Source organism: Leucoraja erinacea, chromosome 11 (genome assembly GCF_028641065.1).
Source record: "Leucoraja erinacea ecotype New England chromosome 11, Leri_hhj_1, whole genome shotgun sequence".
Taxonomy (NCBI): Eukaryota; Metazoa; Chordata; class Chondrichthyes; order Rajiformes; family Rajidae; genus Leucoraja; species Leucoraja erinaceus.
This window is the reverse complement of record NC_073387.1, coordinates 45,391,997-45,419,366: the sequence shown is the minus strand read 5'-3', so window position 1 is coordinate 45,419,366 and position 27,370 is coordinate 45,391,997. Positions and strand designations below refer to the sequence as shown.

Genomic DNA, 27,370 nt, shown 5'->3' with positions numbered 1-27,370 from the left:
ATTCAATGTGATCATCCACAATCAGTACCCCATTCCTGCCTTCTCCCCATATCCCTGACTCCGCTATCTTTAAGATCCCTATCTAGTTCTCTCTTGAAAGCATCCAGAGAACCGGCCTCCATCGCCCTCTGAGGCAGAGAATTTCACAAACTCACAACTCTCTGTGTGAAAAAGTGTTTCCTCATCTCTGTTCCAAATGGCTTACCCTTTATTCTCAAACTGTGGCCCCTGGTTCTGGACTCTCGCAACATCGGGAACATATTTCCTGCCTCTAACGTGTCAAAACCTTTAATAACCTTATATGTTTCAATAAGAAACGCTCTCATCCTTCTAAATTCCAGAGTATACAAGCCCAGTCGCTCCATTCTCTCAGCATATGACAGTCCCGCCATCCCGGGAATTAACTTTGTAAACCTACGCTGCACTCCCTCAATAACACGAATGTCCTTACGCAAATGTGGAGACCAAAATTGCACACAATACTCACTAGGGCCTGTACAACTGCAGGAGGATCTCTTTGCACCTATACTCAACTCCTCTTGTTATGAAGGCCAACATGCCATTTGCTTTCTTCACTGCCTGCTCTACCTGCATGCTTACTTTCATTGACTGATGAACAAGGACCCTCAGATCCCGTTGTACTTCCCCTTTTCCCAATTTGACACCATTTAGATAATAATCTGCCTTCCTGTTTTTGCTACCAAAGTGGATAACCTCACATTTATCCACATTAAACTGCATCTGCCATGCATCTGCCCACTCACCCAACCTGTCCAAGTCACCCTGCATTCTCATAGCATCCTACTCACAGTTCACATTGCCACCCAGCTTTGTGTCAGTTGCAAATTTGCTAATGTTACTTTGAATCCCTTCGTCTAAATTGATGTATATTGTAAATAGCTGCAGTCCCAACATCAAGCCTTGCGGTACCCCATTAGTCACTGCCTGCCATTCTGAAATGGACCCGTTAAACCCTACTCTTTGTTTCTTGTCTGCCAACCAAATTTCTTTCCATGTCAGCACTCTACCCCCAATACCATGTGCCCTAATTTTGCCCACTAATCTCCTATGTGGGACCTTATCAAATGCTTTCTGAAAATCCATCCACTGGCTCACCCTTGTCCATTTTCCTAGTTCCATGCTCAAAAAATTTCAGAAGATTAGTCAAACATGATTTCCCCATCGTAAATCCATGCTGACTCGGACTGATCCTGTTACTGCTATCCAAATGTACCGCTGTTTCATCTTTTATGATTAACTCCAGCATCTTCCCCACCACCGACATCAGGCTAACTGGTCTATAATTCTCTATTACCTATTCCTTTTCTCCAGAGATGCTGCCTGATCCACTGAGTTATGCCAGCATTTTGTGTCTTATCTTCGGTATAAACTAACATCTGCAGTTCCCTCCAACAGAGTGGGTTGAAGGGCATGTTTTCATGCTGTATCTCTAAACAAAACTAAACTAAATACGAGGTTAGAATGGAGTACAAATGAAATCTTGAGCTGAGTGGTTCTGGAAGAACCTAAACTGCACTATGGGAAGCAAGTGCTGCTCGATAATTTACTAGAATGTTGCCTGGGTTTCAGCAACTAAGTTACAGAGAAAGGTTGAACAAGTTAGGTCTTTATTCTTTGGAGCGCAGAAGGTTAAGGGGGGACTTGATAGAGGTCTTTAAAATGATGAGAGGGATAGACAGAGTTGACGTGCATAAACTTTTCCCATTGAGAGTAGGGAAGATTCAAACAAGAGGACATTACTTGATGGTTATATGGTAATTAAGGGACAGAAGTTTAGGGGTAACATGAGGGGGAACTTCTTTACTCAGAGAGTGGTAGCTGTGTGGAATGAGCTTCCAGTGCAAGTGGTGGAGGCAGGTTCGTTTTTATCATTTAAAAATAAATTGGATAGGTATATGGACGGGAAAGGAATGGAGGATTATGGTCTGAGTGCAGGTAGATGGGACTAGGGGAGAATAAATGTTCGGCACGGACTAGAAGGGCCGAGATGGCCTGTTTCCATGCTGTAATTGTTATATGGTTATATGATAACATTGCTGATAATGCTTTTCATCTCCTGTTGATTGCAGAGTGGGTGAAGGGTGGGGAGGTAATTGATCAGAACGTGTTTTTACTGCTTTGTTTGGACGTGTTTTCCACTCTGGCCAGTGGATGGCAGTGTTGCAGCTTGGCTGGCGGCTCATTTAGTTCATGTACACAAGAACTGAGGTCCAAGCCGGCATGTTTTTTGGGTCACAGCCTTTGCAAAATGTTTTGTTGTTAGCAGTTTCTTGATGTTACGTAGACAGAAAGAAGAAAGTTGGCTAAAGATTATTTTTTCTGATAGTGGGGTCATCAAGGAACTAGAGATGACTAAAAATGCTCTGGCCTTTCTTTCACTCTTTATGTTGTACTCTGGCATTGTGGAAAATGGGGATATTCACAATGCTTCCTCATTCATTTGTTTAATTGCATTGAGAACTTACTTGAGTATTGTCTTTTACAAATGAGGCCTTTTGGACATTATTTTGCAGTTGAACTATTTTGCAGGCCTAAACTAGCGTGCATATAATAAATACATCAGTAATGTTACTTCTGCTGGTGTAAAAGCTGGAGTAACTCAGCAGGACAGGCAGCATCTCTGGAGGGAAGGAATGGGTGACGTTTTGGGTCGAGTTATTCCAGCTTTTTGCGTCTATCTTCGGTTTAAACCATCATTTGCAGTTTCTTCCTACATATTACTTCTGCCAGATTCCCTTTCACACCAAACTCACTCGTGACTCAGATTTAGCATCAGAACCACTGCCTTGGCTAAAGCTGTGTGCTTTAATATAACAGTAACATTGCTATCTAATTGAATTAAAAAATAATAAAATGTTGGAAGCACCGCTGGGGCTATTTCATGCAAATGTTGGGCTTTGTATATAGTTTACGTTAAGTTTACTTGCCTGTTAAACCACACAGGAGCCTGTGTTTGAACCACAGGTTTGAAGAAGATACCAGAACCATAGCAATGAGACAGATTCTTCAGCAATGATAATTAATGCTTTCACCTAGCCTCTTGTTTCAGTTTCCAAATTTGTAACTTTCTCTGCTCACGTAAAGTGCTGAATTAGAGTGAATCTGCAATCTTCCTATCACTTTATCAGAGGAAGCATCTTTTGCCTGGAGTTCTGTCAACGTGCCATATACATCAGAGCCTATATCCGTTGGTAAGATTGCTTTCTTATGTTCTCATATACTGTAACTCCATTTTGAGCGCATGATTTGACTATCACCCTCAATTCTTTTTCTCCAGAGATGCTGTCTGACCCGCTGAGTTACTCCAGCCTTTTGTGTCTATCTTTAAACCAGCATCTGCAGTTCCTCCCTGCACATCAATGTCAATCATATTGTTTGCCCTGTAGCACACCCTACATCTATACTGGCCATTATGCTTTGGAGTTTAGAAATAAAGAAGTATTGTTAAAATTGTGCAGGATCAAAGTCAAAGTCAGTAAAATTTATTTGTCACATGCACACCTGGCGAGACCACACTTGGAGAACTCTGCACAGTTTTGGAGCCTTATTTAAAAAAGGATCTACTGCCATTGAGGTCAGTCGAAGAGTGATGTAGGCTGGGATGTGAGTGTTGGCCTACCACGAGAGGCTAAAATAAAAATAGAGCTATGGAGTTAGAGTTCAGGAGAATGAGTGACGATTTTATTGAAGCACTGAAGGCGAGGCACATACGTAGTTACATAGAAACTTTTTCTTGCGGAGGGTGGAAAATCTCTGGTTATGGGTGACTAACACAGAAGAAAAGTTGAGGCCCAGAGCAGATCAACCAAGATCACATTAAACGGTGACCTACTCCTGCTCCTATCATCTCATGTCTTTTGTCATAAACAAAGTTCCAGTTTGGTTACATGGGTTTTAAGCTGTCATCTTGCATTGTTCCTGCTCAGCAGTTGCAAAGCTTGTATTTAACAATTAGCATATGTTACCCTTGGTTTCCCCTCTGCTTGAGTCTGAACGAGTCCACTTACTTCAAGCCTGCACATTGAAATCACTGAGAAATCAAGCGTTTTCAGATTCATCCTCCAACAATGATATACAGCTACACTTAGCATTCAACAACTTTGTTGAGACAAGGAACGGCATATGCTGTCTTACTAAAAAAGCCGCAAAGTGCTGGAGTAACTCAGTGGGTCAGGTAGCATCTCTGGAGAACATGGATAGGTGATGTTTTGGGTTGAGACCATTCTTCAAATTAATTGTGGTGGTGGGGGGCAGAACAAAACCTGGTGAGTGATAGGTGGATACAGGCGCACGGGGCGTGTGATAGGCAGATGGTTGGACAAGGGCCAGAGATGAAAGACAAAAGATGTGAGATAAGGATAAAAGTAGTACGAATTGTGAAGCCAGAAGGAGGATATACAGGTGGACAGGGGGGGGGGGGGGGGGAGACAGGGGAGGGGAGGAGGGGAGGAGGGGAATGGGTACCACACCAAGAGGAATATGAGGTGTTGCGTCTCCAGTTTGCGCGTAGCCTTACTCTGGCAATGGGGGAGCCCCAGAACAGAAGGTCAGTATGGGAATGGGAACAGGAGTTAACAACCGGAAATGCAGCAAGTCTTAGCGACTGAGCACAAGTGTTTGGTGAAATAGTAGCCAAGTCTACACTTGGTCTCGCCAATGTAATAAAGGAGACTACATTGGGAATACCACATGAGGTTAGAGGAGGTCCATGTGAACCTCTGTTATTTTAGGCTTCTTCAATGCATTTCCATTCTACCTAATTCATCACTAATGTGCCCTGTGTTCTTAGTCCACAGTAAACATGCACAGTGTGCATATTTCAATGTAGGAAGCACAGAAGTCCAGGAGGCAAATCTAGTTTATTTGAGGATCTTCTCAGATAGTGGACAATGAACATGTTGTTAAATGGATCATGCAGTGACATGGCGCTTACGTGTGCATGTTAGAAGCAGGTTGACATCTGTGGGACTGAAATCCTACAATGCTCAGAATTGGGTGAAGTTGCATTAGTGAACTAACTGGATTTTTGAGATGATCTGGTACTTTTATGGACAATATCACTGATATTTATTCCTTCATGATCGAACTAAATTAACTTTAATGCTTGGGTTTGAACATATTCTCCAAATTATTGCACCAGCAATACAACCATATTGATATAGAATTAAATGAGAGAAATGGGCAGCTGTGTGATTAGATGTGACCTACAATTTAAATAATAAGGGGCTTTGAAAACACTTGAAAAAGGCTAAGTAGATGTAGAGTTTCAATGTGAAGGCACATAAATGCATATTTGACCAGATACAAGTTTAGACGAAGTAATGATGTAAGGAAATAAGCCAATTTAAGTTCCAGAATACAATTTGGATAGCATGTTAAATCTAAGGAGCAATTAGATAAACATAATAAAGTAAAGTATATTTCATTAAACATAACTGTACAATTTTGTACAATCTAATGTATCTTAATTGTGAAATCGCTACCTGGAGTGCTTCTTGAATCTTTCCATCATAGTCTACTAGCTCTGTTGTTCCTTGGTCACCTTTTTCACCCTTCATAGAAATTTGTAAAACAGGAGCGGTATTAATTAAACGGTCTGGAAAAGTCAATTTAAATCATGAAACAGTGGCTGCTATATCTCTCCAGTCAAGTGGCCCATCAAAGCAAGAGGATGAAGGAGACCAAACACAGTAACACAAGGGAAGTGGAGGACATGGGGTGGCAATATGCAGATCTCGTGCTTCCCTCTCAATATCTGCTAGTCTATTCCCTTCCTTCATGCCAGGAATGCATCCAGCACACAGCAGGCCACCAGTGACTTTTCACTGTTTGATGAGGTCCAGCTGCTACCTTTGGCTCTAAAGAGAAATGCCTGCAGTACAAATTGGTTATGTAAGTGATCTGACCTTGGGTTAGCATGCAAGACCAGCTGTTTCTCACACAGGCCGAGTACAAGATGTAGGAAGAATGCCATTAGCCTATTGTGTGCTACAGTTCAGGGTTAACCTTCTGAAGAATTTTGCCGAAGAACTGAAAGTATTTGAATGCATTGCCTGAAAAGATTATGGAAGCATACTCAATAATTTTCACAAAGGTATTGGATAAATATTTGGAAAGGATATCAGTCATAGAATAATCCCTCTGTGCGGCAAATGGTTGTACATTTCATATTCAATAACAGTGACCACACTTCAAAAGTTCCCGACTGGTTTTGACACATTTTGAGACATCCCGAGTTTCCAGTAGTTAATATACAAATTAAAATTCTTACATGGTAATCAGCCTTTTTAAGATGTGAAAATATAACATTTCAGACTGCTGTGACAATACAATATATATGTTGTTCCTCGTGTACAGAACATCTTGCTGTGTATTAGACATACCTTAGCTTCACAATGAATTCAATTGCTATTTAACAACACCAACAAAGAATAATTAAAGATGTCAGTGGGTAGAACACTGAAGTGGGCTCCAAGCAGCAGGAAGGGTTGGGGGAGGAATGCATGGTTAAGCTTAGCGATGTTACATGGGCTTCAGAAAGAAACAAATATCGTGTAGTGATTTCAGATTTCTGGCATCCTGCACTAACTAGTTCCCTCAATAATTCTAAAAACGAACATGTTCCAAAAACACTATTACTTACATTTAATCCTGGAAGTCCACTTTCTCCTTTCTCCCCAGGTTCGCCCTAAAAGAAAGTTCATGATATATTGATTACAATTTATGGAATGCAGAATTAAAATTAAATGCAACCACAATTACACATTATGAAAGTGGGCCTGACCCTGCCCAGAGTCACTGACTGTTCATGGCTGCCTCCAGTTCATATTCCTGGATGTGCAGGCTGAACTCTACGACCCCAGCACCAAAAAAGGCTCTAAAAGGGCACAGAGTGCTGGAGTAACTCAGCAGGTCAGGCAGCATCTCTGGAGAACAGGGATAAAATACATTGAGTGTATTTTAAAGGTACAGTGCATTAAAACTTTGCCAACACACCTACTACAATTTATAATTTTATCTCTACCCGGTCAGTCCTTAAATTTAAATCATTGCATTCAAATTCTGAAAAGCAATTTTTCTTCATAAGAACATTTTTATTCCACTCCAGTGGCAGGATAACGATTCAAATTACTACTGCTGGTAATGAAATGCAGAGTGGACCCATGCCGGCAGCAAAATAGCATTTATATATTCTTGCTTAAATTAGCAATGGATTTTTTGTTTTAAACATAATCACCAAAAACATCCTCCAATTTCAGTAATCTCACTCCAGGGTATATGAAACCCTAGCCTTCTCATTTGCCTTGGTGATCTGTGAGCAGACAGTCAAATAGAGACATATGGCTATAATTTTAAAATTATTTGTACCTTTAGGATACATAACCTAAAGAAACTTAGATAAATAATTTTATCAACGAGAATGTTTTTCTATATTTTCACAATTTAGATTCAGTTGACAACAATCATATCATTCGTACGACAGATCAAACATATTAAACATATGTGCTCAGCCACAAATAATGATCTGAACTTCAGATAAAAAATGTGCAGCTTAAGAATCTATTTACAAGGTAAATAATAACGAGCCCAATTTATGCAATCCAAACTTTAAAAGAATATGACTTCTCATTATCCAACATTATTCCGTTTATCAATAAAAAAGTGACTAATTATAAAATGTAGTGGCACAATGGCACAGCTGGTAGATCTGTAGCCTCGCAACACCAGGGACCCCGGTTCAATCCTGACCTCTGGCGCTGCATTGCACATACCCCCCGTCTCCTCCAAGTGCTCCGGTTTCCTCCCACATACCACAGACATGCGGGTTTGTTGGTTAATTGGCCTCTGTAAAATTGCCCATAGTGTGTTGGGAGTGGATGCAAAAGTGGAATAACATAGAAGTAGTGTGAATGGGTGACCGATGGTCGGTATGGACTCGATGGGCCAAAGGGCCAGTTTCCATGCTATTTCTCTAAAAATTATTGAAGTGCCCCCTGGAAGACCACAAATGGATCACAAAGGGAGGTCAGGCTCGAAGGGCCGAATGGTCTACTCCTGCACCTATTTTCTATGTTTCTATGTCTATTATGATTATTCATAATTTTAGTGATGAATAGCTTTTGGGAGTTTCAGAGTTAAATTAGATTTGCGTGATATTAACGCACATGCAACTTCTGACAGACTTAACACAACAAAATAGCCTATATATTTAGCCACTGTTTATTTTCATTTGTTAACCAGCAGTCTAAGGCAGCATGAATTATGTGCACAGATTTTCGACCAGAAAGTCATATGGGAACAAAAAAACAAATAGTCGCTCCATGTTCAAATCTGAAAGAAGTATTAGGCAGTTTGTTTACATATGCAAAATAGCCTGTTTGATGCCCTCCTGCCCAAACAACTTTCCCCACCACCAGACTGGCTTGCCTGAATCAGTGAGTCGTTTGCCCTCATCCTCCAGTGTTCCCATCGAAGCAGATGGATCAGCCTTTCACTAAAGACTCCTGCCACCATCTCCCTGTACTCAAGTTTATAAAAGTTCACAACACAAAACAAACTTCATTCTGCTCTCAGGCGAGTTTTCCTCTCCCACTTATGTTATTCTCAATGATGTTTGAAGTATTTATTTCAAGAGGGCTAGAACACAAAAACAGGGATGTAATGCTAAGGCGCTGGTCAGGCTGTGTTTGGAGTATTCTGAACAATTTTGGGCACCATATCTGAGGAAGGATGTACTGGCTCTGGAGAGGGTCCATAGTAGGTTTACAAGCATGATCCCAGGAATGAGTGCGTTAACATTTGATGAACGATTGATGGAACTGGGCCTGTACTGGCTGGAGCTTAGAAGGATGAAGGGATTCCCTCTGAAACCTATTGAATAGTGAAAGGCTTGGATAGAGTAGATGTATAGAGGATGTTTCCACTCGTGGAAGAGTCCAGGACTAGAGGTCATAGTCTCCAAATTAAATGATGTTCCTTTAAGGAAGTGAGGAGGAATTTCTTTAGTCAGAGGGTGGTGAATCTGTGGAATTCTTGGCACAGAAGGCTGTGGAGGCCAAGTCAATGGATATTTTTAAAGCAGAGCTAGATGGATTCTTTATTAGTACGGATGTCAAGGGTTATGGGGAGAAGGCAGGAGAATGGGGTTAGGAGGGAGAAATGGATCAGCCATGATTGAATAGCGGAGTAGACTTGATGAGCCGAATGACCTAATTCTGCTCCTATAACTGATAACCTTATGACCTTACGTGGGCCGAATTCATGTAAACACATGTTAACTAAAATTATTTTGATATGGATCAAATGTAGGCAGATGGGCCGAGCTCAGATAGACATCTTGGTCAGCATGGATGAATTGGGCCAAAGGCTTGTTTCCTTGCTCTATAATGTGCTGATGTTGCAACCGTAGCAACATGGATGGAAGATTCATTTCCATGCACATCCGATGGTACGAGGCATAAAGGATCGGAAATAATAAGTTGTATAGAATATACGTCTATTATCATTCCCCCGGTTTTAAATTGATTTCTGAACATTCCCCCCCCCCGCGCCCCAAACAAACTGAAGTTCATTTGGAGAGCTTTTTGAGTAAACATTTCAGAGCAACAGACTAATTCTACACAGATGTGTTTTATTTACCTGAAAATCTTTGCAATGGATCCAAAAACACAAACATTTCATTAAGACAAAGGCTAACTGCAGGCAGCTGAACTTTTTTTAGTACTCTTTAAATCAAAAACATGCTGATAAATATAGTTGGATAGAAGAGGGATGACAAGCAAAGGGGATTTTGGATCTTCAAGCTTAATACACCAGTGGGAAGAGAAACATATCTTTAAAAAGACAACATTTAGTAATTATGTGAGGGAAAATTGTAAAATGTGAACAATATATAATGAGGCAATAGGAAAGGTCATTTTTATATCATCTTTATTTAGTGTGGCCAATCTTGCAATTACTTCAGATTATGCTGATTTTCAGTTTCAACACAAGCTCCCTGCTTTAATTGCACCTAATATTTCAGTTATGGAATGATTTGGTCATTGCTTGAGTGATCTCTTGACAAGGGATGTCTTTGTAGAGTGGATAAGGGGTCCAGGACAAGGGGTCACAGCTTAAGGATAAGGGGGAAATCCTTTAAAACCGAGATGAGAAGAACTTTTTTCACACAGAGAGTGGTGAATCTCTGGAACTCTCTGCCGCAGAGGGTAGTCGAGGCCACACAGTTCATTGGCTATATTTAAGAGGGAGTTAGATGTGGCCCTTGTGGCTAAGGGGATCAGAGGGTATGGAGAGAAGGCAGGTACGGGAAACTGAGTTAGATGATCAGCCATGATCATATTGAAAGGCGTTGCAGGCTCGAAGGGCCGAATGGCCTACTCCTGCACCTAATTTCTATGTTTCTATGTTTCTATAAGGGAGAACCAGTTAGTTCAAGGTAAGTGGAGTAATTTAAGAGCTAGATTAATGACGCAAAACATAGAACAGTATGGACTCAAAATGCTGGTGTGACTCAGAGGGTCAGGCAGCATCTCTGGAGAAAAGGAATAGGTGCCGTTTCGGGTCGAGACTCTTCTTCAGTCTCCAGAGATGCTGCCTGGCCTGCTGAGTTACCCCAGCATTTTTGTCTATCTCTGATATAAACAAGCATCTATAGTTCATTCCTACACAAGAGAACAGTACAGAACATGGACGGCTCATCCAATGTTTGTGATGAACATGTTGCCAAGTTAAACTGATCTCATCAGCCTGTACATGATCCATATCCCTCTATTCCCTGCACTTCCATGTGCCTATCCAAAGCCTCTTAAATGCCAGTATCATATCCGTCTCCTCCACCACTCCCGGCAGTGCGTTCCAGGCCCCCAACACTCTCGGTGTATAAAAACCTGCCCCGCACATCTCCATTAAACTTTTCCCCCTCTCACCTGAATTGAAATATAAACTAACAATGGTATTAAAGACAGAATACATTTTTGACTGTGCTGTTAGATGTCATGGACAACGGAGCACCAAACTATGTTATGAAGTATGAGAAGCAGAGGGGTGTGAACCAAAGTAGTATGTCAGCAATTAGAAGATGGGAAGGTAGAGGTTATGTTAGGACCAATAAGTCTCAAAAGATGGACAGGCAAGGAGAAGTGAAGGAACATGCTGAAGCTGGTAGGCTGATGTGTGTTTATTTCAATGCAAGGAATGTTGTGGAGAAAGCAGATGAATTCGGTGCTTGGATTATGGCCTGAATTCGGTGCCGGGCTTGGGACTATGACGTGTGGCTAATGTAGAAATGGGGTTGGGAGAGGGACTCAACTAGCAGCTCAACTTCTAGGGTTTCAATGTTTTAGACGTGATAGAGTGGGAGGGAAAAGAAGTGCAGGAATATCAGGGAGAATGTCACGGTGGCACTCAGTGTGGACATACTGCAGGATTTGGCCGCTGGGGCGATATAGGAAGAGCTCAAAAACAATAAACGTGTAAACACTCGAATTTCTTTCTCTGGAGCATAGGAGGCCGATGGATGATCTTTTGGAGTTATATAGAATCACGTGGGGTATAGATAAGGAGAATAATCAGGGTAAGGTACTTAAAAACTGGCGGGCATAGGTTTATGGTGAGAGGGGAAAGATTTGAAAAGGATCCAAGGGGCAATCTTTTGCATGTTGAGTGGTGGGTGTATGGAACGAGCTGCCAGAGAAAGTGGTAGAGGTGTAAACAATTACAGCATTTAAAAGGCATGAATGGGAAAAGTTTGGCGGGGTATGGCCAAGTCCACACAAGTGGGACTAGTTCATTTATGCTACTTGGTTGGCATGGACAAGTTGGGCTGAAGGTCCTGTTTCTGTGGTGTAGCTTCTATGTTTATCATTTACTCTTGATATTCATTGACATCTCTATGACTCATACCAACAATATCCTGGGGGAGAGATTGAGCTAACATTAACCACAAAACTTTATAAGCCACATAAGTACTGTAGCTACAATAGCAGATCAACAACATGTGGGAAATTATCCCTCCCCCTCACTCCCCAGAGTCTGTCCATTGTATACAATGCACATCGAAGCATCTGCACTTTTGGATCAACTTGAATGAAGTTACTCCATTATAGATGGCCCTGCTTTCATGTAGTAAGACCCAGATCTGTGGAATTCTTTGCCTCAGTCTGCCTCTTTACCTCATTTTTCTATTTCAAGATGTTTCTTGACCGATCTTTTGAATATTTGGTGGTTTGGGTGTTGTTGTATCTGGTACACAACTGGTTTGGACAACAATCCATTGATGTTGTTAGCTTCCCAATGCACGCTAACTGCAACAGTATATTGGCCACACCTCTTTTGATCCATAGCTATCAGACTATTTACCCTAGATTATTTTTGTTCGAGCCACACTGCCACCTGGCTAAATCTATCGGATGATGATATTTCTTGATGTCCATCACAAATTTTCTCCGGTTGATTGAATTGATTGAAGGATACCTGGTGAGTATCGATCAAGTTCAAGTTCAAGTGAGCTTATTGTCATGTGTCCCTGATAGAACAATGAAATTCTTGCTTTGCTTTAGCACACAGAACATAGTAGGCATTTACTACAAAATAGATCAGTGTGTCCATATACCATTATATAAATATATACACACATGAATAAGTAAACTGATAAAGTGCAAATAACAGATAATGGGCTATTAATGATCAGAGGTTTGTCAGAGCCAGGTTTAATAGCCTGATGGCTGTGGGGAAGTAGCTATTCCTGAACCTGGTTGTTGCAGTCTTCAGGCTTCTATACCTTTAACCTGAAGGTAGCAGGGAGATGAGTGGGTGGCCAGGATGGTGTGGGTCTTTGATGATACTGCCAGCCTTTTTGAGGCAGCGACTGCGATAAACCCGTTATGTTCTATGTTATCCCAAATGCACGTCTACTCCCAAAACATGGGGAGCGATTTTCAGAGGTCAATTAACCTACAAACCTGCATGTTTTGGTGATGTGGGTGTAAACCAGAGCACGCAGAGGAATCACTGAGAGAACGTGCAAACTCCCCATACACAGCACCCAAGATCAGGATCGAATCCAGATCTCTGCCATGCTACGTAGGAGCTCTACCAGCCAGGCCACTGTGCCACCCCTCTCTCACCACTATTTCATGTCTTCCATCGCGGCATTTCAGTTAATTCCAAGCTAAGCTTCCAATCCCACATTGCAAACACTCCCTACTTCCACCTATATAACAATACTTGCCTCCACCCCAAATTCTAACGACCGTTTGTTGAAATCTTCATCCATACAATTGCCATCTCCACCCTTGACCTGTGAACTCTACCTGCTGGCCATGCATTCTGTTTAGTTTATCCAAAACAATGTAATCAAAGCCTATCTTGCACCAAGATCTGTGCAGGAAGGAACTGCAGATGCTGGTTTAAACTGAGCTGGAGTCAGACAGCATCACTGGAGAAAAGGAATAGGTGACTTTTCAGGTCGAGACTGTTCACCTATTCCTTTTCTCCAGAGATGCTGTCTGACCCGACGAGTTACGCCAGTTACTTTTGTATCGATCTTCGGTTGCACCAAGATCTGCTTCATTTTCATCCCCCTGGCTGCAGATGCCGAAATGTTGTCCATAATCTCATCTCTCATATGCATGCAATCTCCTACAGTGCTGCAATACCAGCCTGAAGATGGTGATTTGTGATTCCTTCCTCCCTTCTCTCCACCACGGACAGTCAATGACAATCTGATTTCATTCCTGTGGAGTAAAACTCTTGATCTAAACTTTTCTGCCTGCTCACTTTTGTCTTGTCGTGATAGATCTTTCTTAAAGCCCATCTTGTCACCATTATCTTCTTACACCCAGTGAACCTCCTTTGAAAGCTTTATCACATGAATTATGCACTTTAAAAGTAAACTATTGTGGTCGTGGCTGAGTATTTGCATCATTTGGACAAAATAGTATAAAGCACCGCATTTTAATGCGTTTACATTGCAAATCATAAAGGTTGTAAAATTGTGCGTGCCTGGTTTGATTCAATTATTTCCATGGTTCAGCTCTGAATAAAATTGCAAGTACTTTCAAAATCATCTTGAATGCTGGCAGGGAAATAGAATTAGCCACAAAACAAACAAGCCTGCGTTTAATTTAGACTCCACTCTGATCAGTCAACAAGTCCTTCAAGGACAGATTGTTTCATTCAGTTAACAAACTTCCAAGGATTCATGATAATTACATTATATCATTTCTCCAGGATGCCTCTTTAAAATATGATTCAGATGCTTACTGAAATAAAAGTTCAAGCAAACAAGTACAGTATGGCATGCAAGAAATAAAATAATGCTATTTATATTAGACCTGACTTTAACCCTGTCTGCTCAACTGGAACAAAGTAATTCATTCGATACACTCCCAGGGCACTACTGCACCTACTACACTGTTTTAGTTTGATTTAGGAGAGGTACCTGCCATAGGAAGTAAAAAAAAAACAAGAACAATCTTAAGGATGCAGTTGTCACTGAGACCTTGGGCCTTGGCTTGTACTTAGCACCCAGCAGTAGGTTTAAGCCCCTGTCTCACGGTGCGAGTCCACCCACGAGTGAAAGAAAAAATCAGACTCGTGGTTGTGTACGAGATTCCAACTTTATGTTCAAGAATTTAACCGAGTTTCCATGGGTATGTCTAAGTTTGCTGTTTACTTCTCATTTCTGCGATGTTCCAAGTTCGTCTCCCGAGTTACTCTTGAGCCAACAACGTCTACCGACGTGTGGAAAAATCATCACATGGTAAAAGTGATGTCATGCAGTTTTATTTTCACTATAAAAAGACCCAGCCTGAAGAACGATCTCGACCCGAAACATCACCTATTTCCTTTCTCCAGAGATGCTGCCTGACCAGCTGAGTAGGTCCATCATTTTGCGTCTATCTTTGGTTTAAACTAGTATCTGCAATTCCTTCCTTCAAACTTTTAGAGCAGTTCCATTCAAGAAACAATCCTTCCAAAATTGCAAAAGTCCATTTGAACTGCATTTGTTCAAGGTCTGGCATCAATCATAGGCTGTTCTTTTTGTCGGGAGGAACTGCAGATGCTGGTTTACACCGAAGATAGACACAAAATGCTGGAGTAACTCAGCGGGACATGCAGCATTTCTGGAGAGAAGGAATGGGTGACGTTTCTGGTTGAGTCCTTTCTTCAAACTGAAAAAACGTTTCGACCCTTCTCTCCAGAGATGCTGCCGGCTTGGCTGAGTTACTCCAGCTTTTGTGTGTCTAGTAAGATTGTTTTATTCCCTTATTTCATCTCTCATCAAAACATTGGTAAACATCTAACAATATGATTAGGTGAATTGAAGGTTAACGTTATTGTTTCCCCCGACAGCAAGGTCCGTAGGCCAGTGTGTGTCTCTCTATAAAGCAGCGGCTCAAAACATGGTTTATTGGGCAGATTACGTGAGGATGCTGTTCATAGACTACAGTTCAGCCTTCAACACGATAGTCCCCACCAGACTGGCCGGAAAGCTAATGGAATTGGGGCTCAACACCTCCCTGAGTGCCTGGGTCCTGGACTTTCTCACCGCCAGGCCCCAGGTAGTCAAGATGGGAGGGAATACATCGAAGTCCCTCACCCTGAGTACAGGATCGCCCCAGGGTTGCGTCCTCAGCCCCCTATTGTACTCCCTGTACACACATGACTGTGTGGCTAGGTTCAGCTCCAACTCAATAATTAAGTTTGCTGATGACACTGTGGTGGTGGGCCTGATCTCAGACAACGACGAGAAGGCCTACCGGGAGGAGGTGGCTGATCTAGCACTCTGGTGCCAGGATAACAGCCTCCTCTTGAACATCAAAAAAACGAAAGAGCTGATCATGGACTTTAGGAGGGCACATCATCCGAGGACGTACACTCCATTGAGGATAAATGGGGATCCTGTGGATAGGGTGAACTGTTTTAAATATCTGGGAGTCCACATCTCCAAGGATATGACATGGGCATCACACGTCTCAGCACTCGTGAGTAAGGCAAGGCAGCGCCTTTACCACCTCAGGCAATTGAGGAAATTCAGAGTGTCTCCGAGGATCCTCCAGTGCTTTTACGCAGCGGCGGTGGAAAGCATCTTGTCCGGAAATATTACCATCTGGTTTGGGAATTGCTCTGCCAAGGACAAGAAGGCTCTGCAGAGAGTAGTGCGTTCGGCCGAACGCACTATGGGAACTTCACTTGCCCCCCTGCAGGAACTATACATCAGGAGGTGCAACTCCAGAGCCAACAATATCATGAGAGACCCCTTCCACCCCTGCAACGGACTGTTCCAGCTGCTACAGTCAGGCAAACGCCTCCGTTGCCATGCGGTGAGAACGGAGAGGTTGAGAAGGAGTTTCTTCCCAGAGGCCATTCGGACTGTAAACGTCTATCTCACCAGGGACTAACTCTACTGAACGTTTTTCCTTCCATTATTTATTATGTAAAAGAATATGTGTGTTATGATTGTGTTTATAGTTTGTTTGGTTGTTTGGTTGTTTGTCTTTTGCACAAAAGTCCGCGAGCATTGCCACTTTCATTTCACTGCACATCTCGTATGTGTATGTGACAAATAAACTTGACTTGACTTGACTTGACTTGAGATCTGCCCAGAAACCACCTCTTTCACACTCACCCCAGCCCTGGGAAACCAAGTTTTCAGAGCCCTACAGTCACCCCAGCCCGCCCGCGAACCTCTGAATGAAAGACAAAGCTCAGATGTTCTCTTCAGCAGTGGCGTCTCAGAGTTTCCCAGCGCCTGGCCCAAGTTTTTATTTAAACTCGTGTAAACTGAATTTGTATTAAAAACCCAAATACAATTGGCCCTTAATTGTAAATATGAGAATGTTTTCCTATATTGTATCTGTTACATTCTGTTTGTGGTTTGTTTGGTTGTTTGGTTGTTTGTCTTTTGCACAAAGTCCGCGAGCATTGCCACTTTTCATTTCGCTGCACATCTCGTATGTGTATGTGACAAACAAACTTGACTTGACTTGACTTGTACGGTAGACTGTCATCCGGTGTAGATACCATAATTGGTACCATAATTACAACTGGTCACGTCATTGCATTACATCATGAACTCTCCAAAAGCTATCGGCCGGCTCATGATATTTCACAAATATCCCGTAAATCAACGGCAGAGAGCTGGCTTCCTGGCTTATCATTCTTTCAACATGGAAGGAGGCCATTTGGCCCATCAAGGCGATGCCAGCTCTGACAGCAACCCCATCAATCACATTCCCCATTCATTTCCCTGTCATTTAGTCTCTCTCACATGCTCGTCAACTGTCCCAGATTCCATTACTCACTGACACACTCGGGTTAATTTACAGCGGCAGATTAACCTACGTTCTTTGGGGATGTGGGAGGAAACTAGAGCGGCCGGGGGAAAAGGTGTAACCCTGGCACGGACATCAGGATCGAACATTTGATCGCTGGAGCTGTGAGAGAACCACGTGCAACCTTCTGTGCCACCGTTCCCAGGCAAATCAACTGCACGATCCATACCGCATCCACGCTGCTGAAGCCAGAAAAACAATGAGCCAATTTTCCACACGGTTACTGGTGCCACCAGCTCCAGCCACCTTCAGTAAGGCACTGAAGCTGCTGCCAGCCACAGAGGGTAAAGTGTGCAGCTCACCCATGTACCCTTCCCCTTCTCCCCCTACCCCATCCTCCCACCCCTTCTTTCCCTTGCATCATTTCTGGATGGCTTCTTTTGAAAATTATTGTTTACCATCCCTTCTGGTATTTCACTGCCGAAGCACTGTTTGGTCAATGGGTCTTGTACCTGTGGTCGTTCAATTATTTGTTTCATTACGCAATCTTCACAATTTGCCTGGATGTTAGAATATGTCACTATGTAAAGCATGTCAAGGTTTAATAGTAATTTACTGGTTACTTGAGGAAACCAAGTGGAGTGGACCCCGGCAGTAATTTCAGGTGCTGCATGCAATGGGCTTGCGAGCACAAGACAGACCAACCAGGCCTCCCTGGAACTGTTCAAGAAGGAACTGCAGATGCTGGAAAATCGAAGGTACACAAAAATGCTGGAGAAGCTCAGCGGGTGCAGCAGCATCTATGGAGCGAAGGAAATAGGTAACGTTTTGGGGACCCTTTGGGTTTCGGCCCAAAATGTTACCTCGTTACATAGATACCTCCCTGGAACTGTGGTGGGCTGGGACTGCAGGCTGGGTGATGTGTGAACCAACGGATATCCTACGCACCATGAAAAGCTAGGAGGCACCTTGTCGCTTGAAAGGAAATGATTCACCACCAGGGCATCAAGTGTACTTCACAAGTGGCGACAGTCTGGGCTCACAACTCAAAGCCTCCTTGACACGGACAGACTGGGTGGAAAGTGATGCCTGAGAAAAATCCCCTGTATAAACGCATAAAATTTGTCGGATATAAATCCTGAGACGGGCCACCTGTCCCATATATCTGCTTCTCCATAAAAAGTGCATTAATCTAACACGAATTCATGGCACCGTTTCAATGTGAAAAGTTAAAGTTCTGAAGGGAACTAATTAACTGTTGCAATCCCCACACTGCATGGTTCATTCTTTTTGCCACTGTTTCTCAGATCCCCTGCGAGTGCTTTTTGCTCCTTCACTGAAAATGTTCCATTAAGATCTGACGTTTCACTTCTGGCACTCGGGTCAAACCCACGAGTTACTCACGAGTCACTATGGTAAACTCAAGGGCTACTACGTTCTTACAACGAGTTTAAATGTTTCAAATTTTAACTTCAAGAGTAAATTTGACTCGTGGAAATCTTTCATCATGTCGAAAGTTTTTCAAGAGTTAACAAGTTTCCCGGGTACCTGCCGTTAGCGCTACAAGTCGCTAAGTTGCGTCCACGAATTCCGACGTTCCCGCTACGTTAATTGTACGTGATTACCACTAGTTTAATTTGTTTTAAACTCGGGGTCACACTTGGGTCGACTCGCACCGTGAGACAGGGGTTTTAGTAGGCCAGCAAATCAGTTCTGATTTTCCAGGAGTGTGTGGGAAGGAACTGCAGATGCTGGTTTAAACCGAAGATAGACACAAAAAGCTGGAGTAACTCAGCGGGACAGGCAGCATCTCTGGAGAGAAGGAATGGATGATGTTTTGGGTCAAGATCCTTCTTCAAACCCTGTCTATCTTCTGATCTTCCAGGAAACTCTGCAGTTTCCACATCGCATCTTTCACATCTTTTGGCCTTCACTATCTGTTTATTGCCATTGTTGCAAGCTTATTTTGAATGAAAGAACATTTGCAGAGATAGACTTAACACTGAGCAGCAGCCAGCCCACTCACAAGGCAGCAGATCCAGCACAAATGTGTACTGGGTATATCTGTATAATGTGCACGGCTTGAGTGTATTCATGAATAAGTTAATTTTGTTTAGTTTAAAGATACAGCATGAAAACAGGCCCTTCAGTCCACCCAGTCTGCGTTGACCAGCGAGCCCCGCATCAACACTATCCTACACATACTGAGGACAATTTGTCGCTTTACCTCCCCCCTCGACTCCATTCAAGGACCCAAGCAGTCGTTCCAGGTCCGACAGAGGTTCACCTGCATCTCCTCCAACCTCATCTATTGCATCCGCTGCTCTAGATGACAGCTGATCGACATTGGTGAGACCAAGCGTAGGCTTGGCAATCATTTCGTCGAACACCTCCGCTCGGTCCGCGTTAACCAACCTGATCTCCCGGTGGCTCAGCACTTCAACACCCCATCCCATTCCAAATCCGACCTTTCTGTCCTGGGCCTCCTCCATGCCCAGAGTGAGCACCACCGAAAATTGCAGGAGCAGCACCTCATATTCCGCTTGGGCAGTTTGCACCCTAGCGGCATAAACATTGACCTCCAATTTCCGGTAGCCCTTGCTGTCTCCTCCCCTTCTCAGCTCTCCCTCAGCCCTCGGGCTCCTCCTCTTCCTTTCTCCTTTCTTCTCTGCATAAGTTCCTGCAAGTTAGCCAGAGTATTCACCAACAGAATTAGAATCATTTTTATTGATGAGCAGTGAGTGAATGATGATAGAAGCAGGTCCCTGCAAGTGTCCGCATAGTGCCTTCCTGAGATAATGCACTTATGCTGCAACCATCTATTAAGGCATTACCATCCATCCCCAGCCCCCAACCTCACCGCATCCCCAGGTTTGCTGGTCAAAACTGTTTACTGCAAAATCACACGGCGGCACAGTGGTAGAGCTGCTGCCTCACACCGCCAGTTCGATCCTGACAACGGTTGCTGTCTGCGCAGAGTTTGCACGTTCTCCCTGTCAGTGTGTGGGTTTCCTCCGGGTGTTCAGGTTTCCTTCCACATTCCAATTATCCCTAGAGTGTAGGAAGTGGATGCAAATTGTGAACGGATGATAGATGTTTGGCGTAGACTCGGTGAGCCGAAGGGCCTGTGTCCATGCTGTATCTCTATATAAGTTACAAGCTAAACATTCTTTCCTATATAATGTGAATTCAAAGCACCTTCTATAACAATTCCTCCTAAAGTCATTCTTTAATGATTGTGGATTCATGTGAAATATTGGTCTACCACAGTGGCACAAATGAACCAGGGATCTATCTAAAATGTAGCCTAACTATAAAATTGGATGGATGTCAAATAGTAACCAATAAATTATCATTTGCTTGTGTCACCATCTCCAGTGAGGCCTATCACCCCCAATTGTTGTTATTTGCTAACCATGCAAATTGAAATCTGACAAGTAAGAAAATTAAACCACGTAAATGCAATTAATTCTTTATATTTGCTTTCAACAGGTAATACATTTCCTTACTGGAGTTCCTGGAAATCCATGTGGCCCCTCATTTCCTGAGATTCCTGGAGGACCTATTGGACCTGGAGGACCTGCGAGTCCAGAGGAACCTTGATCACCCTACACAATGAAGCAAAGAAGTATAGAGCAAGCATCAAACAAGTATTACATTTTGGAGAAAGTCAGCGTGTGAGGCAGCATCTATGGAGAGAAGGAATTGGCAACGTTTTGGGCCGAGACCATTCTTCAGACTGATGTCGTGTGGGGGGGGGTGGTGGGTGGGGAAGAAAGGAAGAGACGGAGGCAGTTGGCTTGTGGGGGAACTGGGAAGGGGAGGGGAAGGTGGGAGAAAACAAGGACTATCTGAAATTGGAGAAGTCAATGTTCATACCGCTGGTGTGTAAACTACCCAAGCGAAATATGGTGGGATCCCGTTGAAGGTGGCGAAAATGTTGGAAGATTATATGTTGTATGCGACAACTGATAGGGTGGAAGGTGAGGACAAGGGGTACTCTGTCCTTGTTACGAGTAGGGGGATGGGGAGTGAGAGCGGAGCCGCGGGATATAGAGGAGACCCTGGTGAGAGCCTCATCCATAAAAGAAGAGGGGGATCCCCGTTTCCTAAAGAATGAGGACATCTCTGATGCCCTGGTCTGGAACACCACATCCTGGGTGCAGATGCGGCGTAGATGGAGGGATTGAGAGTTGGGGATAGAATTCTAACGGAGAGCAGGGTGGCAAGAAGTGTAGTCCAGATGGCCATGGGAGTCAGTGGGTTTGTAATAGATGTCGGTCAGTAGTCTGTTACCTGCGATGGAGATCTTCAACTCCCCTTCCCCATTTCAACTCCCCCTCCCATTCCGAATCCGACCTTTCACTCCTGGGCCTCCTCCATGGCCAGAGTGAGGCCCAGCACAAATTGGAGGAGCAGCACCTCGTATTTCGCTTGGGTAGTTTACACCCCAGCGGTATGAACATTGACTTCTCCAATTTCAGATAATCCTTGCTTTCTCCCTCCTCCCCCTCCCCTTCCCAGCTCTCCCACAAACCTACTGTCTCTGATTCTTCCTTTCTTTTTCCTGCCCCCCCCCCCCTGACACCAGTTTGAAGAAGGGGCTTGATCCAAAACATCGCCGATTCCTTCTCTCCATAGATGCTGCCTCACCTACCGAGTTTCTCCAGCATTTGTGTCTACCTTCAATTCTTCCAGCATCTGCAGCTCTTTCTTAAGTATTAGATTTTGATCAATTGGTCAAAGAGAGGCAACATGAGGTGAAAGATGAAACAAAGAACTGCACATGCCAGTTTACAAAATAAATGACACAAAGTGCTGGAGTAACTCAGCTAGGTCTGACAACATCCCTGGAGAACATGGATAGGTGACGTTTTGGGTCAAGACACTTCTTCAGACTGATCGTGGGGAGGGGGAATGCTGGAAGAGAAGAAGGGCAGATGTGGCAAGTAATAGGTGGATACAAGTGAAGCGAGGGGGGTTGATAAGCAGATGGTTTGAACATGGTCACTGAACAGGAGAGCAGCAGGAATCAGAGAAGGGTAGCAGTGAGAGAGTCTCACAGAATTCCTGTGTAGAGGTGCAGAACTTCTTTGTAGGCATACCTTCAGGCGATTTCACCGTGGAGCAGTAAAATATAGGAAAAGGGAACTGTAGATGCTGGTTTGATATTGTGAAAAAAGTTGCAAGATTAGAGAAGCCTGAGGGTGTATGCAGACAAATCTTTGAAACTGACTGGATAAGACGAACATTTTGTTAAAAGAGGAAATGAGGTCCTTAGATGTATTATTTGAGGCTAAAAGTACAAATGCAAGGAAGTTAAGGCAAGGCAAGTCTGAAGAAGGGTCTCAACCCAAAACGTCACCCATTCCTTCTCTCCAGAGATGCTGCCTGTCCCTCTGAGTTACTCCAGCTTTTTGTGTCTATCTTCTTTATAAAACACAAACTACACTTAATTGTGGGCATCATATCTGAGCAAAGATGAGATTTACTGGAGTTTAATCAATATCAAGAAATGCCAAATACGTGGAGAGACTGGAGAAGTGTGGGTTCTTGTTCTTAGGACAGAGATGGTTAAGAGGAGATTCTGATCGAGGGGTTCAAAATCATGGACATTGTTGACAGTGTTGATAAGGAGAATCGTTTTCCAATGACAGAACCAAACCAGGAGGATTTTAGATGACTAACAAAAAAGCAGGGCGTGATGAAGAATGCTTTTGTTCAACAATATATTGTGATCGGGATAGCTGGTGTAAGTAGAAAAATAGTTTAAGGATAAAAAATATTGCATTAGGGAAAGAGTAGAGAAATGGGACTACTTGAAAAGATAAAGAGCTATTTAATGAGCGGATGAGTGAATGGATATTTTGTTTTTGTCCATTCATTCATGTTTTCTGGGAGGTACTGGCAAGGTCAGCATTTGGTATCCTTTTCCATCTGCCATTTAAAAAGGGGTGATCATCTATTGCAGTCTTCAGGATGAAGCAGACTCCCACAGCAAGGAAGAATAGGGACTTGTAGGATCTGACCCAGTAATTGGAAACATACTTCAAAGTTTGTATACATTTCTGTTGAAGATACAAACAAGAGAGTTGCTGCAATGCATTTTGTCAATGGCACACACTGCAGGAATAGCATGATGATGTGGGTGACGGTGGATGAGGTGTCAATGAATGGGCTGCTCCATCCTAGATAGTTTGGAGTGTTCTTGGTAGCATTCATTGCATTTGTACTATGATTGTGGATGGCAGAAAGACACTCACGACAGAGTACTCAGTACTTGACCTGCTCTTGGAACTGCAGCATTCATGTTAAGTTGTTAGGGTGGTTGTTAAATTTCTATCAATGGTGACACTCGGGTTGTTGCTCGAATTTGGCGATGGTATTGCCATTGAATGTGAAGGGGGCTCACTCTGAAGGTGTTGGGTATATGGAACATGCTGCCAGAAGGGGTATTTGAGGCAGGTACTATAACAACATTTAAAAGACCCTTGGACAGGCCCATAGATAGGAAAGGCTTAGAGGGATATGGGCCAAACGCAGACAAATGGGACGCTTAGATGGGACATCTTGATTGGCTTGGATGAATTGGGATGAAGAGCCTGCTTTTGCACCGTATGACCATGACCCAAACAGGTTTAGAGGCCATTGAAATGTGAACTCTATTGCAATGCAGAAAACATAGGGGTCAATTTATACACATCAAGGTCCTTGAAATTCTAATGTGATATATGGCCAGAAAATTAGTATGAAGGATGTTGAAGAATGAACCTTGACCAAGCCAACATGGTTAATCCCTTGGTCTTCTTTATAACAATGGCGTGGCAGAAAGAGAGCATAAGTTAAGTAATGACATTCTATCATAACGATGATACCTGACTCCATCAGTACTGCACAGGAACATGAGCTGACATTATCTGTTCAAATATGATATTCTCTGAAAAACCACCCATTTTTAACATATTAAAATGTAATCAACTATATATCCGCTCTCTGTTATAGCATTTTTTCTTTCAATACATTAAAATAAAGATGGACAATCATACAAAACGCATTTCAATGATGAACATATTAAAAGTAACCATCAGAGAACAAAAGCATTCAAGTTTTTTAAATATGGATTGGATCAAGAGATTTTGGAGCACCAAAGTGCAGTTTTTACTGGTCTGTTTTACAGGCAGTTTTCACTGGTCTGTTCAGGTAGCTGGGATCAGCGACTGAATTATGAGAAGGCAAATGACAAATTGAAAATCTGAGGGGTAACCTTTTCACACAAAGGTTGGTAGGTGTATGGAACGTGCTGTCCGAGGAAGTAGTTGAGGAAAGTTTAAGAAACACTTAGACAGGTACATGGATAGGACAGGTTGAGAGGGATATGGGCCAAATGCAGGCAGGTGGGACTAGTGTAGATGAGGCATATTGGCCAGTGTTGGCAAGTTGGGCCGAAGAGCCTGTTTCCACGCTGTTAGACTCGACTATGGCCTTTTATAAAATAAGCATAAGTGCTGTATCACAAATTTACAAATAAACAATTCTCTACCTTTTCCCCTTCTGGTCCAGGAAGGCCCTAGAACATAAAATAGTTACAGAATATTAACATATATTTTAATTAACGACAACTTATTCATTCATCCTTTCTTGATCACTTTGCCATCAACAAGATAAGGCTATTGGAACCGAGAAATAAAACAGGCCTTTCCACTATCTCCATTATCACCAAAACAGGTTTTCTACTATCACCCAGTGACAATGTCATATCTTCAGAATCAATGTTATGTGCAGAGTATTGTTTCTGCCATTTGGTTAGGAAACTGGAAGCAGATTTGGGGTAAATTAATGAATGTTCTCCAGGGATCTGGACTGGCTGATCTGATTTCCAACGTACAAATTGAATGAATATGTTTATTGACCAAATATTCACGTAAGGAATTTGCCTTGGTGCTCCGCCCGCAAGTGATAAATTATAACAGAATGAAGGAATACAAGAATTTAGGAGCTGTATTAATTTATGTAGATGAGACCACGAAAGGGCAAAGATTAGCCAAGTGGCTCAGTAAAATTAATCCAGATGGAACTTGGGTAAAAGCGTGAAATCTTTATTTTGAATCCAAGGCAGATGCATTAGAATATTTTCTTAACTATGTGAATTCAGTAGTTATTAAGGAACAGGAACATTTAGATCTCCATGTAAAAGTTAGAACAGCGATTCAGAAAGTCATAAAATAGGCTAATGGAATGCTCTTTCTTTTCTCAAGGGGTTTGTGGTTGCAAAAAAGCAGTCCTCAAACACAATCAGTAGTACTGCTTTCAGCTTAAGGCACTGTCAGTGTATCTTGACAAAGGATTTGTGGGCTTGGAAGGGGCTACAAGATGGTTGGCTCAATATTGGGGAAACTAAGCGCAGATTGGGTGACCACTTTGCAGGAGTGACCTTGATCTACCTAATGCATGCCATCGTTATTCTCTATCGCACTACCACTCTTACTATTCTATCTATCATCTCCTGCACTAGATGTGACCCACTACAAGCATGAGAAGTAGCAACTCACTTTCTATTTTCGCACCTGGCAGTCTCTGGAGTCGATGCTGAATCCTCCAGCTTCAGGTAAATTGTTTTCTCTGTCTATATCAGAACTAGTGATTTCTGCTGCAAGATCCATTGCAAATGGAGAATTCGTGTCTTTCTGTTGGTACAGACTGAGCAGGTCCTATAGCTTTGCTATTTGCAACATATTATGCATCTTCCTCTGTGTCATCAGTTCATCACCCTCCAACTGCCCCACTAACCTATACAACTGGAGGATCTCAGCAACATATCCCTGCAGCAACCCTCTCACCAAACTATCACCAAATATTCAAAAAATTCCAATTCCTATCCATCCCTCACTGCAATTTGTTTTTTCCCCTTTATTTCTCAGTTCTGACGAGGATCTTCAACTTTAAATGTTCATTAAATTCCCTTTCCGCCGATGCTGTCTAACCTGCTGTGTTTCCGGCATATTCTTTTTTTATTTCAGATATCCATCATCTTCAGTTTCATTTTGATTTTCAATGGGATTAGTAATCAAAACTTGTTTGTATGTTCAAATTGCAGTGCTGTGTACCATTGTGCATTGTCATCAAGCACTGTGGCATGTTGCACAAGTTTCTTCATTTTCCAAGCATTTTTCCCCACACAAAGGGTAATTAAAATCATATTTGCTCAGCCAAGCTAAATAATGGTAAATCATTTGCACCAACCAATTGTTACTTAATGGGCAAAATATTAATTTAGTTAAATAAATACTTTTACTTACAGATAAATTGATATTTTAGCCCTTGGTAATGAATGCTGCAGAGGTTTAGCTCACTTAGGATTTATACATCACTAGATTCAGACAGAATACAAGATTATTGCACGCCACTAAACAATCTTCTGGGTGAGTACATTATGGAGAAATGAGTCCGGACAACATACTGGTTGCAGCCTGGAAGATTGGTGTGTCAAAATTAGTCACACCTCTAGATTGTTACAACTACAATGCCAACATCTACCTAACAACATGGAAACTGTCCAAATATGTCTCATCCAAATACGTTGGGCAGCGGTAGAGTTGCTACTTTACAGTGCCAGAGGCCCAGGTTTGATCTTGACTATGGGTGCTGTCTGTACAGAGTTTATACGTTCTCTCCATGACCTGCATGAGTTTTCTCTGGGTGTTCCAGTTTCCTCCCACACTCCAAAGACCTGCTGGTTTGCAGGCTAACTGGCTTAGTATAAGTGTAAATGGTTCCTAGTGTGGGTAGGATAGTGTTAGTGTAGGGTCGGCCCAGTGGGCCAAACGGCCTGTTTCCACACTGTATCTCTAAACTAAACTAAACTCATCTAAAAGCAGGACAGATTCAACCATCTAATTACCATCCTGTGCATTTTCTCATCAGCAAAGTAACAAGTGGGGATTTAATAATGCAACAATTAAACTCTCATTCACCAATACATTGCTAAATAATAATCTTTAGGTCAGTAATGTTAATTTTTGAGACCAGACATCAGTATAGTCTGGATCCAAACATGGATCAATGACAGAAGT

At 42.6% G+C, this 27,370-nt stretch overlaps 1 protein-coding gene across 1 annotated transcript in view; it reads right to left on the bottom strand.

Annotated features, from left to right (window-relative positions):
- The window catches only part of LOC129701743 (collagen alpha-1(XXIII) chain-like), a 134,102-nt gene that overhangs the window by 26,530 nt on the left and 80,202 nt on the right, over window positions 1-27,370 (bottom strand). Inside the window, exons 7-10 of the mRNA XM_055643145.1 lie at window positions 24,841-24,867; window positions 20,810-20,908; window positions 6,665-6,709; window positions 5,505-5,573 (exon numbers count right to left, since the gene is read on the bottom strand). Of these exons, the coding sequence (XP_055499120.1) occupies window positions 5,505-5,573; window positions 6,665-6,709; window positions 20,810-20,908; window positions 24,841-24,867 (240 nt within the window). The remainder of the gene's footprint in view (window positions 1-5,504; window positions 5,574-6,664; window positions 6,710-20,809; window positions 20,909-24,840; window positions 24,868-27,370) is intronic.